This window comes from Haliotis cracherodii, unplaced genomic scaffold (assembly GCF_022045235.1).
Source record: "Haliotis cracherodii isolate W230 unplaced genomic scaffold, xgHalCrac1.p SCAF_13, whole genome shotgun sequence".
In the NCBI taxonomy this organism is placed as follows: Eukaryota; Metazoa; Mollusca; class Gastropoda; order Lepetellida; family Haliotidae; genus Haliotis; species Haliotis cracherodii.
Window position 1 is genome coordinate 9,168,813 of NW_027266268.1, and position 19,507 is coordinate 9,188,319.

General features: G+C 42.4%; 1 protein-coding gene across 1 annotated transcript in view; it reads right to left on the reverse strand.

The window, feature by feature from the left end:
* LOC139459584 (uncharacterized) overlaps positions 1 to 19,507 on the reverse strand; it is a 185,452-nt gene that overhangs the window by 53,921 nt on the left and 112,024 nt on the right. The window contains exons 33-44 of the mRNA XM_071241138.1: positions 17,255 to 17,382; positions 15,873 to 15,955; positions 14,168 to 14,377; positions 13,691 to 13,750; positions 13,542 to 13,594; positions 11,906 to 12,030; positions 9,296 to 9,384; positions 8,384 to 8,587; positions 6,838 to 6,897; positions 4,673 to 4,737; positions 3,026 to 3,171; positions 2,194 to 2,297 (exon numbers count right to left, since the gene is read on the reverse strand). Of these exons, the coding sequence (XP_071097239.1) occupies positions 2,194 to 2,297; positions 3,026 to 3,171; positions 4,673 to 4,737; positions 6,838 to 6,897; positions 8,384 to 8,587; positions 9,296 to 9,384; positions 11,906 to 12,030; positions 13,542 to 13,594; positions 13,691 to 13,750; positions 14,168 to 14,377; positions 15,873 to 15,955; positions 17,255 to 17,382 (1,327 nt within the window). The remainder of the gene's footprint in view (positions 1 to 2,193; positions 2,298 to 3,025; positions 3,172 to 4,672; positions 4,738 to 6,837; positions 6,898 to 8,383; positions 8,588 to 9,295; positions 9,385 to 11,905; positions 12,031 to 13,541; positions 13,595 to 13,690; positions 13,751 to 14,167; positions 14,378 to 15,872; positions 15,956 to 17,254; positions 17,383 to 19,507) is intronic.

The following is a 19,507-nucleotide window of genomic DNA, read 5'->3' on the forward strand; positions in this document are numbered from 1 at the left end:
GATGAAGAAGACTGTGAGTAGATAAAAGGTTGCGAATAATTTCAATAGATTCTTCATTCTCATACAGAGCTGATGCTGAGTGAAAAAGACATGTCTTCATTGAAATATACTTACAGTATTCGACGTAATAAGCGCCCAGGGCGCTCTCAAAATTAGAAATAGGGGGTTCTAATTGGAATATTATTTTGGTGAAAAAAACAGGGTTGAAAGTTTGTAAATTTCGTGGTTTATGCTGACAACCTGAAATGTTTATATGCAACATATATATTTTTCCAGGATTAAATTGCCCATAATTAAGGGTGCATATAACACACGAGTGCTTATTATACACGAGTAAATAAGTCTTGTGTACATTGAACGAAGGGGTGCTAATTGAGATTATTCAATATATAGCAAATATCGCCGTGAGCGCTTATCAGAGTGGGATCTTATTACGTCAAATACGGTATATACCAAAACAATGGAATACATCCCTGTGAAGCTGAAGAAATAGACACAAGTGAAATGTTAGTACTGTACATTGTGTGTCACAAATTATTAAATAAAATCAACATACACTTGCAGCTGTAACATAAACCTGGGTCCACTTGCACAGAAAAATCTTAGTTACCGGTACAACTGATCTTAGGCGGCTACAATCAACTTTACAATCACCATACAATTGTCCTATCCCACTTGCACAAACTGATCTTAGCATGATTGTAAGATGGCTTGGACTTAAGATCGCAATCTTAGCTAAGATCAAATTCTTCAACGGTGGAGGTACAAATATCTTAAACTCGATTCCTGTCTACAGTTGTCTGCAAACACGCATAGCTTGCTGCGCATACAATAAGTGGAACCGGTTCCGACATTCAACATGACCTCCCTCCATTGCACCTTGCATAGTTTTAAGAAAGGTCCCAATTTTTTAAGGAAACAATTACTAGAATGATGGCATATATTTTTGACGGCATTGATACTGTTGTGATTTAGGAATTCTTTGATATTGCCGCTAGGGAAATACCTACTAATGTTTTATTAAAAGTATTGAAATAAATACATAATTTAGTGACATAAATATTATGAAAATAAAAATAAATAATATTAATACGGGCTAATAACATAACACAAAAAGGTAAGATCGTCATCTATTGGGGGGAGCTTTTCGAAAAATCCTAAACATATCCTGTTTTCATTTTGCTGCTATAACAAAGGATATTGTGACAACCTTAAAAGACGGATTTCAAGAATGCTTGGACCGGAAATAAGAATAATGAATAATGTTTCGAGAAAGCAGTTGTTTAATATGTATTCACTAGGTATTAATTATATTGATCATTATTTTTAAAAAGTGTGAATTTTACTTTTGCTATTCATGGGATATTTTACACAAATTTCAAATGTATCCTCAAATGTTTTTGCTTGTTTGATGAATACTTGTATTATTTTCTTTTAAATTCAGATATTAAAACCGCTTGTCCCCGTCCCACTCGATTTTAGATTTAAACAAATGATTTTGCTCTTTAACATGTATTTATTTGTAGTGAGTTTAATGATAAACTAAAGACAAAATATCTGAACCCAAAAGAAATTCAGCGAGCTCAGCGATTCTACAACATTAATACACTTGGCAAGGTAGCTTCTCCTCTACAGGATCATACAAAGGGAAACCACTCCCATCTTGAGTAAAAAATAAGATTAGCTGCCCTTGATTTATTCAAAAGGTCAGAGACATTACAAATCGCTTGCAGAGGACTTAGCGACTTAGGTTTTCACCAAGGATGCAGATGTAACTCACCAAGGAGGCTGGTGTAACTCACCAAAGGGACTGCTGATGTAACTCACCAAGGAGGCTGATGTAACTCACCAAAGGAACTGCTGATGTAACTCACCAGGGAGACTGATGTAACTCACCATGGAGGCTGATGTAACTCACCATGGAGGCTGCTGATGTAACTCACCAAGGAGGCTGCTGATGTATCTCACCAAGGAGGCTGCTGATGTAACTCACCAAGGAGGCTGCTGATGTAACTCACCATGGAGGCTGCTGATGTATCTCACCAAGGAGGCTGCTGATGTAACTCACCAAGGAGGCTGCTGATGTAACTCACCATGGAGGCTGCCGATGTAACTCACCAAGGAGGCTGCTGATGTATCTCACCAAGGAGGCTGCTGATGTAACTCACCAAGGAGGCTGCTGATGTAACTCACCATGGAGGCTGCTGCTGTCCCCAAAGCTGATGGTGTAGTCTCCAGGCTGCTCAGACTCAGTCAGCTTCAGAACCTCCACCGGCTCACATGACTCCCAGGAAGACCTGCACCAGAACAACACCATCAGGAACAAACACCACAAACAAACATCACTAATTAAGGACCAACATTACCAGCCAAAACCATCACATGGAACAAACACCAACAGGATCAAAGATCACCTCGCATGAATTACAATCACCAGGAACGAACATCAACAAGCAACAAACATCCCTAGGAACAAACACCAACAGAAACACACATCACAGAAACAAACATCACATGAACAAATATCACTTGGAACACACATCACAGAAACAAACATCACAGGAATAAATGTCACCAGAAACAACATCACCTGGAACAAACATCACCTGGAACACACATCACCAGGAACAGACATCACAGGAACAAACATGACATTGAACAAAAACCAGAAAGAAACACCACCTTGAACAAAAAAACAGAAACAACCTCACCTGGAACAGATATCACAGGAACAAACATGACATTGAACAAAAACCAGAAAGAAACACCACCTTGAACAAAAAAAACAGAAACAAACATCACCTGGAACATCACAGAAACAAACATCACCTGAAACAAACATCACCTGGTACAAAAACCAGAAACAAACATGACCTTGAACACACATGACCTGGAACAAACATCAAAGAAACGAACATCATATTGAACAAAATCAGGAACAAAACATCACAGAAACAAACATCACCAGCTGCCAGCATCATCATTCTGATCTCAAAACACACAGCTGTAGCTGTCACTATCTTACTTGTAGCTCCGGGTTAGGAGGAAAACGTCATCACTCTCATCTTCAACTGGGGCCAACACAATTTGTTTTCGGGAACTCGGAACCAGCGACGTGTTGCCCCACATGGATGACGACCGCCACAGGGTAAACCACATTGTATCAGCAAACTGTAGCACAAACAGGCACATCAGGGTCAGTCAGAGGAGATGGGGTCACATGGAGGAGATCAGGTCCCTGACAGAGGTGGGGATCAGACAGAGGAGATGGGGATCAGATTGAGGAGATGGGGATCAGATGGAGGAGAGGAGATCAGATAGAGGAGATGGGGATCAGACAGAGGAGATGGGGGTCAGACAGAGAGATGGGGATCAGATTGAGGAGATGGGGATCAGATTGAGGAGATGGGGATCAGACAGAGGAGATGGGGATCAGACAGAGGAAATGGGCAGTCAGACAGAGTAGATGGTGATCAGATGGAGAAGAGATCAGACAGAGATGGGGATCAGATGGAGGAGAGGAGATCAGACAGAAGAGTTTGGAATCAGAAAGAGGAGAGGGGGATCAGACAGAGGAGAGTGGATCAGACAGAGGAGATGAGATCAGACAGAGGAAATGAGATCAGACAGAGGAGATGGGAATCAGATTGAAGACATGGGGATCAGTTTGAGGAGATGGGGGATCAGACAGAGGAGATAGGGGATCAGATTGAGGACATGGGGATCAGTTTGAGGAGATGGGGGATCAGACAGAAAGGATGGGGATCAGATTGAGGAGATGGGGATCAGAAGGAGGACATTAGGTCCCTAACAGAAGTGATGGTGATCAGACAGAAGAGATGGGGATCAGATTGAGGAGATGGGGATCAGAAAGACGAGATGGGGATCAGACAGAGGACATTGGGTCCCTAACAGAAGTGATGGCGATCAGACAGAAGAGATGGGGATCAGATTGAGGAGATGGGGATCAGACAGAGGACATGGGGATCAGATGGAGGAGATGGGGATCAGATTGAGGAGAGGGGGATCAGACAGAGGACATGGGGATAAGATTTAGGAGAGGAGATCAGAAGGAAGAGAATGGGAATCAGATGGAGGAGATGGGGATCAAATGGGGGTGAGGAGATCAGACGGAGGAGATGGGGATCAGATGGGGGAGAGGAGATCAGACGGAAGAGATGGGGACCAGATGGAGGAGATGGGGATCAGACACAGAAGAGATCGGGATCAGATGAAAGAGATCGGGATGAGACAGAGGAGAGCAGATCAGAAAGGAGATGGGGATCAGACAGAGGAGAGCAGATCAGAAAGGAGATGGGGATCAGACAGAGGAGATGGGGATCAGATTAAGGAGTTGGGGATCAGACAGAGGCGATGGAGATCAGACAGGACAGTGGATCAGACAGGACAGTGGAACAGAAAGGAGATGGGGATCAGACAGAGGAGATGGGTTTCAGACAGAGGAGATGTGGATCAGATTGAGGAGATGGGGATCAGACAGAGGAGATGGGTTCAGACAGTGTCTTATTCTCAATATATCCTGAAGCTTCCGTATGATTATCTGTTAATCAGGGGAATATTCAATCTCATTATAATCTTTTATTCTGATACAATAGCTCTCTACAATGAGATTTACTGGTGTATACAAGGCTATATCTCAGTCAAGTGATACCTTGTGTATGTCAAGATCAGCTTGAACTGGTACGAAGTCGGAGTGACAGCCAATCACAGAGTGATCTGAAAACAACGGGAAGTGGTGAATGCATATCACTGGAGTTATAATTCATATCAATTAGAAATTGTGCAAACACACATAAACAGAGCAGAAACATTTCCATCAATCACACGAGAAAAACACTGACTGAAACTCTCAATGATTATAGATAGGCTTTTGTGTGAATTTTTGAAGGGATATTTGATGTTTCTCTTGTTACAAGACGATGCCAGATTCTGAAGGAAAATAAAAATTTGTTGCCCACAAGTGGAAGCTGAGGAACAATCTTACTAGGGCAGGGACGAGTGCAAATTTACTACCCGGGTACCCACTAGGGCTGGGACGAGTCCAAATTTACTGCCTGGGTACCCACTAGGGCTGGGACGAGTCCAAATTTACTACCCGGGTACCCACTAGGGCTGGGACGAGTGCAAATTTACTACCTGGGTACCCACTAGGGCTGGGACGAGTGCAAATTTACTACCTGGGTACCCACTAGGGCTGGGACGAGTGCAAATTTACCACCCGGGTACCCACTAGGGCTGGGACGAGTCCAAATTTACTACCTGGGTACCCACTAGGGCTGGGACGAGTGCAAATTTACTACCTGGGTACCCACTAGGGCTGGGACGAGTGCAAATTTACTACCCGGGTACCCACTAGGGCTGGGACGAGTGCAAATTTACTACCTGGGTACCCACTAGGGCTGGGACGAGTGCAAATTTACTACCCGGGTACCCACTAGGGCTGGGACGAGTGCAAATTTACTACCTGGGTACCCACTAGGGCTGGGACGAGTGCAAATTTACTACCCGGGTACCCACTAGGGCTGGGACGAGTGCAAATTTACTACCTGGGTACCCACTAGGGCTGGGACGAGTGCAAATTTACTGCCTGGGTACCCACTAGGGCTGGGACGAGTGCAAATTTACTACCCGGGTACCCACTAGGGCTGGGACGAGTCCAAATTTACTACCTGGGTACCCACTAGGGCTGGGACGAGTGCAAATTTACTACCCGGGTACCCACTAGGGCTGGGACGAGTGCAAATTTACTACCTGGGTACCCACTAGGGCTGGGACGAGTCCAAATTTACTGCCTGGGTACCCACTAGGGCTGGGACGAGTCCAAATTTACTACCCGGGTACCCACTAGGGCTGGGACGAGTCCAAATTTACTACCTGGGTACCCACTACGGCTGGGACGAGTGCAAATTTACTACCTGGGTACCCACTACGGCTGGGACGAGTCCAAATTTACTACCCGGGTACCCACTAGGGCTGGGACGAGTCCAAATTTACTACCTGGGTACCCACTACGGCTGGGACGAGTCCAAATTTACTACCTGGGTACCCACTACGGCTGGGACGAGTCCAAATTTACTACCTGGGTACCCACTAGGGCGGGGATGAGTGCAAATTTACTACCTGGGTACCCACTACGGCTGGGACGAGTCCAAATTTACTACCCGGGTACCCACTACGGCTGGGACGAGTCCAAATTTACTACCTGGGTACCCACTACGGCTGGGACGAGTCCAAATTTACTACCCGGGTACCCACTACGGCTGGGACGAGTCCAAATTTACTACCTGGGTACCCACTACGGCTGGGACGAGTCCAAATTTACTACCCGGGTACCCACTACGGCTGGGACGAGTCCAAATTTACTACCTGGGTACCCACTACGGCTGGGACGAGTCCAAATTTACTACCCGGGTACCCACACCCCTATTACCCAAACCTACCCGGGTACCCTCTGTTAGTGTCAAGAGATAGGTACAAAATGTCCAATTGGGACTAGTTTGACAGGTGCCCTGGCAGAATGTATTTAGATACACGTATAAAACGATCTGGTCATGCATACACTGAAGTTGACTGAAGTTTCAGCTTTGTTCAAACATATACAAGTCAGAAGGAACGTGTTCATAGTCATGAAGAAATGCAAACATTAGAGACTTAAAATTGTCGTGTAAGAATGTAGTTATATAGTGAAATTCTGTCATGAAACAATATATCACATGACTAACCACGGGTCCGCATAGTCCTGTGGGTACCCCGGATCCTACTCAGTACCCACCAGACCCGAGTACCCGAGTTACCCGTCCCAGCCCTAAATCTTACCGTCTGAGATCAGGTCATCCATGGCTGCCTGCACGATGACGGATGGCACACGACATTCCACTGCAACACGAGGGGTGTCAGGTCAATTGCAGTATAACAGAAGAAAAGCATCCTACTTAAAACCTAAAAACAATTGTAGTTTGGTAGACATTACAGCTGTAAGTCACTGACTGCACTCTCAAATGTGGCTACGGGGATTCAAGGTCAAAAGGTCCCTACTATCCCATGACTGGCACACAGAGACTAAGTGAGTTTAGGCTAGTATCGGTTGGTTACAATGTATGACTTGTTACAAAGTATGACTTTGTTATATTATATGACTGTGTTACATTATATGACTGTTACAATGCATGACTTTTTCACAGTGTATGACCACAGGAGTCCGTATCTAAAAATAGACGCCCTCATGTGTCGGGCTCGCGTGTGGAGATGGTCATGAATATGCATGAGGGCATCTATTTTTAGATACGGACTCCTGTGGTATGACTGAATGATTATGCCATGTTATTTAGTCTGAATGTGATCTCAACTTGGCATCTTGACAAATTATTCACAGTGACATCAGTGAAATACTGCAATCTTCAACTCAGTGATTCATTTTTGAAAACAATGAAAACTTTGTGTCCAGCAGAACCTGATAATTTGTTGACTCTCTACACTGCAGTCACACTGAGTAAGATTGTCTGGAATATACAGCTTCAGGGTACCAGTCAGTTTACAGTTGTAAAAGGTCAACTGTAAACTGTAAACAGACTGGTACCCATCAACATGACACTGAGTCAAGTCAACCATTCTGTATCCGAAAATAACAAGAAACATACAAGTTCACATACTGTACTATGGTTTCAAATCTGAAAGACCACAGGGGCAGGTTGGCCCGGTCATCTAAGAAGCCGCAATTCGCTGTGCAGAGTTGCGTCCCTTGGGCACGCCAGAAACCTATGATTGTGGGTTTGAATCCCGGTTCGCCCCAATTATGTTTCTAGGTTTGTCAGCACCATACCCTTGCTCGTTGGTTTCACCGAAGTGGTAAACGTCCGAGACCTGCATCACTTTGGGCTTTCCTCCCACATTAAGCTGACAAGCCGCAACATAACTAGAATACTGTGAAAAGCGGCATTAAAACCAACTTACTCACTCACTCTGAAAGACGACCATGAAAGTTATGAGGAATTAAAAAATAGCTTGTTCAGCTTTTTGATAAATGTAAATCGATGCCTAGTTAAGTGTTTTGGGTATTGTATCATGCCAAGTTTGCCAACAATGGTGAATCGCGACATCACTAACTGATACCACTAACTGATACCACTAACTGATATCACTATCTGATACCACTAACTGATACCACAAACTGATACCACAACTTCCAAATATCACTTAAAGATCAAATTCTGAGAAATGTACAATAAATTGGAATGCCTTCTTTTCTCGCTTATGGACAGATGTACAAACCACCTCAATCTATTAACCAGGAATCCCCACAAGTAAAGTACAGTTCTGTGCTAACGGTCAGATGGACAGACGGACAGACGGACAAACCACACACATTTCTCATTGTTTCTGAGGGTGTTGGAGTCGAGGCAGGCGTGAGTGACATATTTCTTCAGGCCGACAATGTGGTTGGCTGGAATGACCTTTGACCTGGCCAAGATGTTGACCCAGGCGTCGGCACACGTTCCATCCTCGCCTTCCTCCATACACGTGTAGGTCACCATGTACATAGGACAGGCGTGCAGGATACGGAATGCAACTGGCAGGACAGATATATACAGATTAATACCCAAGTACATATTTATATTGTAACCGTCATATTAAAAATTTCTTATGTGAGTGTTCGTATCATTTGATATTTACAATCCGGAATACACACATAGGTAATTTCTTTATCAGGTAACATCTTCAATTAATCACAGTTTCAGACGTAAAATGCCGGGCCAAGGAAACTCAAAAAACATTTTTTCTTAAAATCCCAAACTATCAAAACCACCAGTTCACCACAGGACCTATCCAGTTCACCACTGGTCCTATCCAGTTCACCACTGGACCTATCCCTGTACCAAGTTTGGTAAACAAATATTATGCAGTTTCCAAAAACTGCTCCGGAAAAAAGCACTATGCCCAAAACCTAAGTCAAAGTTGTTGCCATGCAAACTCAAAAAATATTTTGCTTTAAATATCCCAAATTATCACAATTTCTACCACAATTTCCAGCCTAATTCAAAGTTGTTGCCATGGAAACTCGAAATATTTTTTTTTACAAAACTTCAAAACCATCAAAAGGTACCAGTTTACCACTAGACCTATCTATGTACCAAGTTTGGTAAAGAAATATTCAAGATCTGCTCCAGAAACGACATCTTGCGCAGGGACACACTGACTGACAGTGTCCATTCAAATACCCCGGCAAAACGTGTTACGGGAGACACCAAGTGTTGCCTGAACTGGAAGGCATACATACCTGAGTTGGCGTGGTGGTAATAGTCCCCTGGAGCTGTTACCTCCGTTAGGCTAACAGCTTCTGTTGGAGCACACAGGCTTGATTTGTTACTGCAACAATGGACAGACAACAATGTAGACTTATACTTCTAGATGATTAACAAGTTGTTCGTTGTGTGGAAGTGTACATCAAATGATGTCAACATAAAACTTGCAAAAAGATCACTCACAAACTTGAAAAGAGTATGGTGGACATATTGAATTAGTGGAAATGTTTACCAAGTTTCAGCTGCATAAGTGAAATGGATTTGGAGAGAAAGATATTTACAGACTACAATGTGTTTTTACTCCAAAACATATGTCTCCCCTCCGTATTTTTGATACATTAGTTCAACTTCTTACTGTAAATGTGTTTGCAAATCTAAACAACAATAATAGCAAAATATAGCCTGGAAAGACAGTGGTTTCATGCATAAATTTGTATTAGCTGTAGAATTTTGATGGGAAACATATGCTACGCGTTTGAAGTCCAAACTGTTTCCATGGAAAGACAAGGAATTACAAAAATAATAATTGAAACATATGAAACGTCTATAATTGAGCATGTGGTCATTGCACACATATAGTTTCATGCAAAAATATACATTGGTTTGAGAGTTATGACTCGGAAAAGAAGACAAAAATTGTTTGGGACTAAGTCCAAATTGTTTCCATGGAAATGTGAGAAAGCACAATTTAGAAAAAAATTATAAATTAGCAAAAGGCCCCAGTTCAAATCATCAGCAATGCATATGCCAAGCTTTGTTGAAATCTGTTGAACAGTTCAAGTTATGGCCTGGAAATGAACCCTACCCTCATTTGAGACTAAGTGGAATCATGAAAAAATAATATTTTGAAATTTTTTATAATAGCCAAAGGCCCCAGTTCAGCTGATGAGCAATCCATATGCTAAGTGTCATTTAAAAAAACAGTGATCGGTTTTCAAGTTATTGTTCGGAATAGGATAGGAACGCCAACAGGAACCAAGCCAAAAACAATCTGCCTCCCCTTCCTTTGGTGGGGGGGGAGACATTATGACACAGAATGTACAGAACAGAAATTGGCCATCACATGTGGCCTTTGAGAAAATTGATAAAGATGTAAGACAAGTCTAATCCTGGAAATATGAGGGTTGAATGATAAGTTCTGTGCTTTACATAGAAAGACTTGACCTCAGGGCAATAAAATGATTCACTTTTCAACATAATCCCCTTCCACTGTGAAACACTTTGCCAATGATGATGGAGGGTTTTATTCCAGATTCGTAGAAGTCCTTCTCTTGACTGTCCAAAAGGTTCTCCACAGCTGGTATGACATCATCATTTCATTCAAAAGGGTTCAGGTTAAAGCTTTCTTCATGTTAGGGAACAGATGGAAGTTTGATGGAGCCAGATGCACAGGATAATAGAGAATAATAATGAGGTGTTCAAAGCTACCCACATGAATCGTAGTCATGGCAATGACTGATTGTGAACTGGCGCATTGTCCTGATGGAAGAATACACCATTTTTCAGTTCCCACATCTCTCCGTCCTCCAGTAATTGCCTCAAAAGTGCAGCATAATATGCTGCTTTTGTTGTCTGGCCTTTAGGAACACTGTCCACCATGACGACACCCTCAAATGCTCAGGCTGGAAGTGGTGAACCAATGGTTTCATCCATAGTCCCAAATCGCAGCAAGAACCCTTCTGGATCAGCTTCAGGCAGCTAGATCATTATGAGACATATTGTTCTTGGTGCATTTTTTATCAGATGTTAAAATCTTTGGAATGCAACAAACTGATACTGTCTTCAATGCCAATGTTCCTTTGACAATGGAATGTGTTAGCTCCTGGGAAATGCCTACATAGCAACATGACACGCAGATTTTGGATTCTCTGATCATGTTTGGTGTTGCTCTTGTCACACAGGCCTTCTAGGATCAGGGGCATCTTCAAGGCTCTTGCTTAACTTCTGCTGCCTACCTCCATTACAGTGGAATAGGGCATTCTTCCCCGATGTTGAACTCATACCTTTATGGATCCCTTTGGGTGTTGAGCCCTTTTTCAGAATAGACTGTTCCTCAAGTTTGTCCATTTTCAAAAGGTCACAGACCTGGTCAAAGTGAAAATATTTGCTCAGCTGACTCATGTGTTTATACACCTCTTTTGACGTAATGTCCCAGCAAAAGATTTCACTATTACACAATTACTCTCTGTGAGACTCAGAATTTATCAATCAACCCTCGTATAACAATCATTTCTTAGTGAGTGAGGGAGTGAGTATGGTTTTACGCCGCTTTTAGCAATATTCCAGCAATATCACAATGGGGGACACCAGAAATGGGCTTCACACATTGTACCCATGTTGGGAATCGAACCCGGGTCTTCAGCGTAACGAGCGAAGGCTTTTACCACTAGGCTACCCGACCGCCCCGATTCATTTCTTAGGATCTATATGGAAATCATTCATTTTGAAGTGTTGGTGTTAACAAATAAATGATTGTTGAAATCTTGGGAAAATTCTTGAGGGTCAAGGAACCGTGATAATTAACATCCAGGAACAACTGACCAATGCACCTGTCTATGATTGTTGATGCAGCAAAAGTGACCTACTTAATGCCTCTGTACAGCCGCACCAGATTCCACCCCTCAAAGTGGAAGTAGGCAGGCCCCAGGGACTCGTGTGACAGTTGCCCTGACGATGGCGTCGACATCACGGTGTACCATTCCCCTTGCAACTAACAATCACAACAGGCATTCAGAACATGCACTGCACAGGACGTGGGGTGAGTCTGGAATGAGACTCCTATCACATATCATAAATGGGAACATTGTGTAATCCTTGTAATGTTCCCTTAACATCTCGATCTTCAGGACCATAACAAACTTCAAACATAACACAAATATATCTGTCAGTACTCAATCTTACTTCTGCTTATGGGTTCATACATCATCGAATCAACAGTACATGCTATATGACATCATAGCTAATGCAACATCACGCCAAAGACTCACGAAACATGACGTCACTTGTAGCCATATTTATAAACACATACCAAACGTTGTATAGTTATAATACCGTATTCGACTTAATAAGCGCCCTGCTCTAATACACCCCCACAATATTTGCTAATATGTTGGCTAGTGAACAATCCAAAATAGCACCCCTTCCGATTGATCAATGTACACAAGACTTATTTATTCGTGTATAATACGCACTTGTGTGTTATATGCACCCTTAATTATGGGCAATCATATTCTGGATAAATATAACTGTCGTGTATTATACACACAGACTTTTATTTTGTATCGTTTCAGGCTGTCAGCATAAACCACGAAATTTACAATCTTTCAACTCTAGTTTTTTTTCTCCAAAATTTTATTCTAAAAAGAGCCCCCTATTTCAAATATTGAGAGTGCCCTGGGCGCTTATTACGTCAAATACGGTAATACTCAGAACACTACAGTGCTTATGATTGCTTCCACATATGTGCACTGAACTCTCCCTCACCCTATAGCTAAAAGGAAACCCTGCAGCTAACTCCAGGATGTCTGTTGCTTTCATGTTCATACACATCATTTTCCCTCACCCTACATACTGAATACACATCTAACATTTGCCACATCCTTGCATCAATTTACTCTTTATAAAGCTTTAATATCAGACAATGGCACCCACCATCATCTCCCAACCCCAGGGACACCCCACTATCATCTCCCCACCCCCAAGGATCATTGACCATCATCTCCACCCCAAGGCTCATGGACCTACATACCCCCACCCCAGGATCGTCGACCCTCATCTCCCCACCCCAAAGATCTTCAACCTACATACCCCCACCCCAGGATCATCGACCCTCATCTCCCCACCCCAAAGATCTTCAACCTACATACCCCCACCCCAGGATCGTCGACCCTCATCTGGCCACCCCAGGATCATCGACCCTCATCTCCCCACCCCAAAGATCTTCAACCTACATACCCCCACCACAGGATCGTCGACCCTCATCTGGCCACCCCAGGATCGTCGACCCTCATCTCCCCACCCCAAAGATTTTCAACCCACATACCCCCACCCCAGGATCGTTGACCCTCATCTCCCCACCCCAAAGATCTTCAACCTACATACCCCCATCCCAGGATCGTTGACCCTCATCTCCCCACCCCAAAGATCTTCAACCCACATACCCCCACCCCAAGGATGGTCGACCCTCATCCCCCCAACTGCGATCCCCATGTACCCTCCTACCATGGTGGTGTTGATGTCCTCCTGGTGTGTGATCCCCGTCAACTGACACTCATCTGAAACACAAGATGCACAGCAATCAGTAAAACCGACCTTCGTCAGGAGCTGGGTGGAGCAATGCTGGGCCCTGCACTACCAGTGGAGGGACTCACCTTCTGGGGGGCCTGTGTAGCCTGCTGTGTCCAAGTCCGCTGCTGATATGAGACACACACCTGCAATGCAAGGTATATTCAATATAGCCCATGCAAGTCTATAATGTTTGGCAAGTCTAGATTACTGCAGTATCTGAAAATGAAGAAAGTCTCTGGGCTCCTTTCTATTGTATTTTATAACTATAATTTAACAACTGTTTTTCTGTTCATTTCGGAGACTAGATGTTAGTCTAGTAGGGATCTATGATCGTTTTAGTGCTAAAATCACTTTGTGGAACAGGACAAAGACTTTACAAACTGGGAAAATTCAATGTCAAAACTTACATATACATCTTTATTGTTCTATTCTTCTATTCTATGCCTGCTTTCTTATAAAACTTGGCTATTGAAATTGACCGTTGTACATATTAGGTAGATTGTGTTTTGAGTCAGACAACTTTATCAAGTTTAATGAAACAAACCAGTGGAGACAAATACCTGGGTCGACATCTATGAGATCGCCGACATCCACACATAGGTCGGCAACCTTAGCCTGCAGTTGATGGAGAAGCTCGTCGGTGATGCTGTTATGTCTAGACATAATGGCCACCTGTGTCTTTTGCTTCAGGCAATGTCCATCTGTCTGGAGACTGCCGCATATGTACACAATAGCGTATTCGTAGTCGGTGTACACAACCTGGAAGGTCTCTGCAACAACAGAAGATGGATGACATGCTGCCCCATTTAAGGGAATAGTATATTATTAAATGGTTAGTCCATTAATTGTTGCAGCATGTGATCTAATATTCGAGGAGAGGAAGGGGGCACCTGTTTTTATTTGAGACAAGTTTTTTGCAGTCAGCGCTACAAGTATATAATTTTGCATTCTGAAAGGAAGAGACAGAAAATTTCTTTTTACTCAGAGCACACTATTTTTAGAACTTCTGGTACATCCAAGGTATATTTAATTGTTTAGATAAAAGTGGAAAACAATTTTTATCCCTCATTTTTAGGAAAACGTTATTTTTTCGAAAAAAAATACACTACCTTCTCATATCACTGTGCTTACTTTCGGCTGAAATGTGATGCGGTAACGAGCATCTATATGAAGTCAAGCAATGAAATAAGGCAATTAATTTCACATCCATGTCAGAATGTTCAGACCTGATTAGTTCACGTGTTATTGATGAAATACTCAATATCCTAGGATGGAAATAAATGTCTGAGTGGGAGAATAAATTCCTTTTACCCCGCCACAAAGAAAACAGACTGCACATGGATTTCTGAGAGGGAGAATAAATCCCTCAAACTCAGTTACGAAGCAAAAAGCTGCACGTTAAAACGATCAATGAAAGTCACAACACACAGCACCAGTGAACCTCAGATCCAACAAACATCTGTTTTCTATCTGCTTTCAGTCTTGTTTTAGTTCTTGTACAATGGCAGACTGAAACATGTCAACAAGATCAATTTCCTGTAGTAGCAGTATCACAGTATGTGTGGTTTTATGCGTCTCTCATGAGGTTTGATAGCATTCGCGTCAGGCTCGTGGTATAAAACATAACACAGGACCCATAAAACCAAATAAACCAAACATACCCTCGTGATACTGCTACTACTCAAAGCCCTACTCCGCACATGGATTTGTACGAACCCGTTGTCTGATATTAAAGCCATGTACATGGGAGTACAAGGATGCAGCATATGCTGCCTGTGAAATATTGCCATTTGTGTGATGCAACTTGGGGGCGCCCTGATCACAGCACTCACTCACTCTTGCTGGGAACCGGGGGGCATGGGTGGCCCAGTTGTCTAAAGCGATGCAATTCGATGTGCAGAGTTGCGTCCCTTGGGCACGCCAGAAATCTATGATTGTGGGTTCGAATCCTGGTTTGCCCCAATTATGTTTCTAGGTTTGTCAGCACCATACTCGTGCTCGTGGGTTTCACCAAAGTGGTAAACCTGCATCATGTGCATCACTTCGGGATTTCCTCCCACATTAAGCTGACACGCCGTGATATAACGGGAATACCGTTAAAAGCGGCGTTAAACCCAACTCACTCACTCACTCTTGCTAGGAACCAGGCCATGGCTTTATTCACAGGTAGTCTAGGCAAGCAAGGTATGGACGATGGGACGTAACAAAGTGGTACTTCTGGAGGACCGATAAATGTACACAGCAGTAATGGCCTGCAGAACTTACCATTATGTGGTAGAACAAAATATCCACGAGATCGCTGGTCTAAGGAGACAAATCGAGAGTCAGCACACAGCTGTGAGGACTTGCTGTCATCAGAAAAACAAGCTATTGTCAATGTTTTACAGTATATTCTGCATTCTGACTGGTTCGCTATGAAAGCAATGTTAGACCATAATATTTGCTGATGGCTACACCACCGTGAAAGAAAATATAGCTTTCAAAACACTCACATCCAATAGGCAATTATATGGCTACATTATTATATGGCACACAACGTTGTGGCTGGGCATGTCCATATCAAATTTGAGCAAAATACGTGTTGGTACCCTTCTGTGTGGGCCCATTTCTGGTTTCCCCCGCCGTGATATTGCTGGAATATTGCTAAAAGCGGCATAAAACCAAACTCACTCACTCACTCACTTGTGTGTGGAGCAGCACATGCCTCCAGGTAACAGGGGAGAATGCAGCAGGGCTTGGAGTCATTCCACTGATGACATCCTTACCTTTTCAGCCTGCTAATGGGGCTAACCTCTTTGACCATGTTGAAATGGTGTCTGACCTCGAATAAGAAGGTCTATGGTTTGAATCCCAGCAGAGGTTACCACAAAAACACAGGTGTAAATATTAATCCACAAAAACACAGGTGTAAATATTAACCCACCACAACACAGAGCTGTAAATATTAACCCACAACAACACAGAGCTGTAAATATTAACCCACCACAACAACACAGAACTGTAAGTATTAACCCACCACAACAGAGCTGTAAATATTAACCCACCACAACAAAACAGAGCTGTAAATATTAACCCACCACAACAACACATAACTGTAAATATTAACCCACCACAACACGACACAGAGCTGTAAATATTAACCCACCACAACAAAACAGAGCTGTAAAAATTAACCCACCACAACAAAACAGAGCTGTAAATATTAACCCACCACAACACAGAGCTGTAAATATTAACCCAACACAACACAGAGTTGTAAATATTAACCCACCACAACAACACAGAACTGTAAGTATTAACCCAACACAACACAGAGCTGTAAATATTAACCCACCACAACAAAACAGAGCTGTAAATATTAACCCACCACAACACAGAGCTGTAAATATGAACCCATCACAACACAGAGCTGTAAATATTAACCCACTACAACACAGAGCTGTAAATATTAACCCACCACAACAAAACAGAGCTGTAAATATTAACCCACCACAACACAGAGCTGTAAATATGAACCCATCACAACACAGAGCTGTAAATATTAACCCACTACAACACAGAGCTGTAAATATTAACCCACCACAACAACACAGAACTGTAAATATTAACCCACAACAACACAGAGCTGTAAATATTAACCCACTTACTTGTAGCCCCGGAAGACCAGGGTGAGGCGGTCATCAGCGTTCAGGAAGTACTTGTGGGTCATGGATGTGTATGTTTTGTTCCCGTAGTAGTAGGTCAGAATCCTCAGTGTATTCCATTTACCCAGGAACTGAAGAGACAAGTCACATGTCTGTACAACATACAGATCATGGCGATGTGTGAGCAACATCATGTCTGTATGAAGGACATCATGTCTGTATGTAGGACATCAATATTTGTGTAGGACATTACGGTTCTGTGTAGGACATTGTGACTGTAGGACATTGTGACAGTAGGACATCTTGTTTGTATGTAGGACATCATGTCAGTATAAAGGACATCATGTCAGTATGAAGGACATCATGTCTGTATGTAGGACATCATGTCTGTATGTAGGACATCATATTTGTGTAAGACATATGTAAATATGATTATGTTTAAATATGAATATTTACATATGTAATCACAAGTGATTGATATCATGAGCATCGGGATACGATGCCTGACCACCCATACCTCAGTTCTGTGTAGGACATTGTGACAGTAGGACATCGTGTTTGTATGTAGGACATCATGTCAGTATGAGGGACATCATGTCTGACATCATGTCCTACACAGAACTGAGGTATGGGTGGTCAGGCATCGTATCCCGATGCTCATGATATCAATCACTTGTGATTACATATGTAAATATTCATATTTAAACATAATCATATTTACATATGTCTAAAATAAATATGATGTCCTACATACAGACATGATGTCCTTCATACTGACATGATGTGACAGTAGGACATCGTGTTTGTATGTAGGACATCATGTCAGTATGAGGGACATCATGTCTGTATGTAGGACATCATGTCTGTATGTAGGACATTGTGTTTGTACGAAGGACATCATGTTTGTATGTAGGACATTGTGTTTGTATGTAGGGCATCGAGTCAGTATGAGACATCATGTCTGTATGTAGGACATCGTGTCTGTATGTAGGACATCGTGTTTGTATGAAGGACATCATGTCTGTATGTAGGACATCATATCTGTATGTAGGACATCATGTCTGTATGTAGGACATCGTGTCTGTATGTAGGACATCATGTTTGTATGTAGGACATCATATCTGTATGTAGGACATCATATCTGTATTTAGGACATCATGTCTGTATGTAGGACATCGTGTTTGTATGTAGGACATCATGTCTGTATGTTTTGTTGGTTTGTTTTTTAACGCTCCAAAATTCCATCTATATGATGGCTGTCTGTAAATACTGTTTATCTTGAAATTAACACGAGCATGAATTAAATGCGAAAAATGCGAGTACTTAGTCTTTTTTCGCTTTAATGAAACTTCGCATTTATGTCTCTAAAATGACTATCAACAATAAGACTGAGTTACTGCACACTTTGGATAGTGGAAATACAAACTTGAATATAAACACAAATACGGTTTATTGAGCTGCAGTTGTAGCAAGTATATAACAATGTCAATCAAAGAATAGGAATTATACAATGGGCATCCGGTGAGTTATCACTTCTGGGTCAAGAATTCTACCCACTCATGTCAAACTAGGTATCATTGACCACTCCAGCAGTCCAGACAGACGCCACCAAAGCAACACTTCGTCAAAGGCCAACAAGACGATGCAACGCGCATCGATAGGCTTCATCACACTCCTCCGATATACAAGCCTTTGTCTTGTTATCTGCCTTCAAGCATGTTGACACCTTCTCCACATACCAATCAGTGAACTATTGTTGGTTCAATTATGTTATTGCCTTTGTACTTCCTAAATGCCAGTCAACAGAATAAGCATATAAACTGTGTGTTGTTTTTAGGAAACACTGTAAATTCTTTTACTCAGCACTAATAAGCGGTGCTATTTCCTGTTTGATTGGATTAGGTTAAGATTAAGATAAGGATATGTATCATTCCCCTGGGGATGGGGTGGGGGAGTCACATTTTTGGCTAGGGGTCAGCAGTCGTATTAATTTGGAGACGCAATAATTTCAAGATTTACAGTAATCAAGTCTGGACAACACAATCCAGTGATTGATATCATGAGCATCGATCCACGCAATTGGGATACGATGCCTGACCACCCAATCCCATGTTTTAATGCAAGGAATCGTTTTTTTATGTAGGACATAATATTTGTATGTAGGACATTGTGTTTGCATGTAGGACAGCATAAAGTATGTAGGCCATCGTGTCTATAAGTAGGATTGGCTGTGTGTATATACAGATGTTCACACGT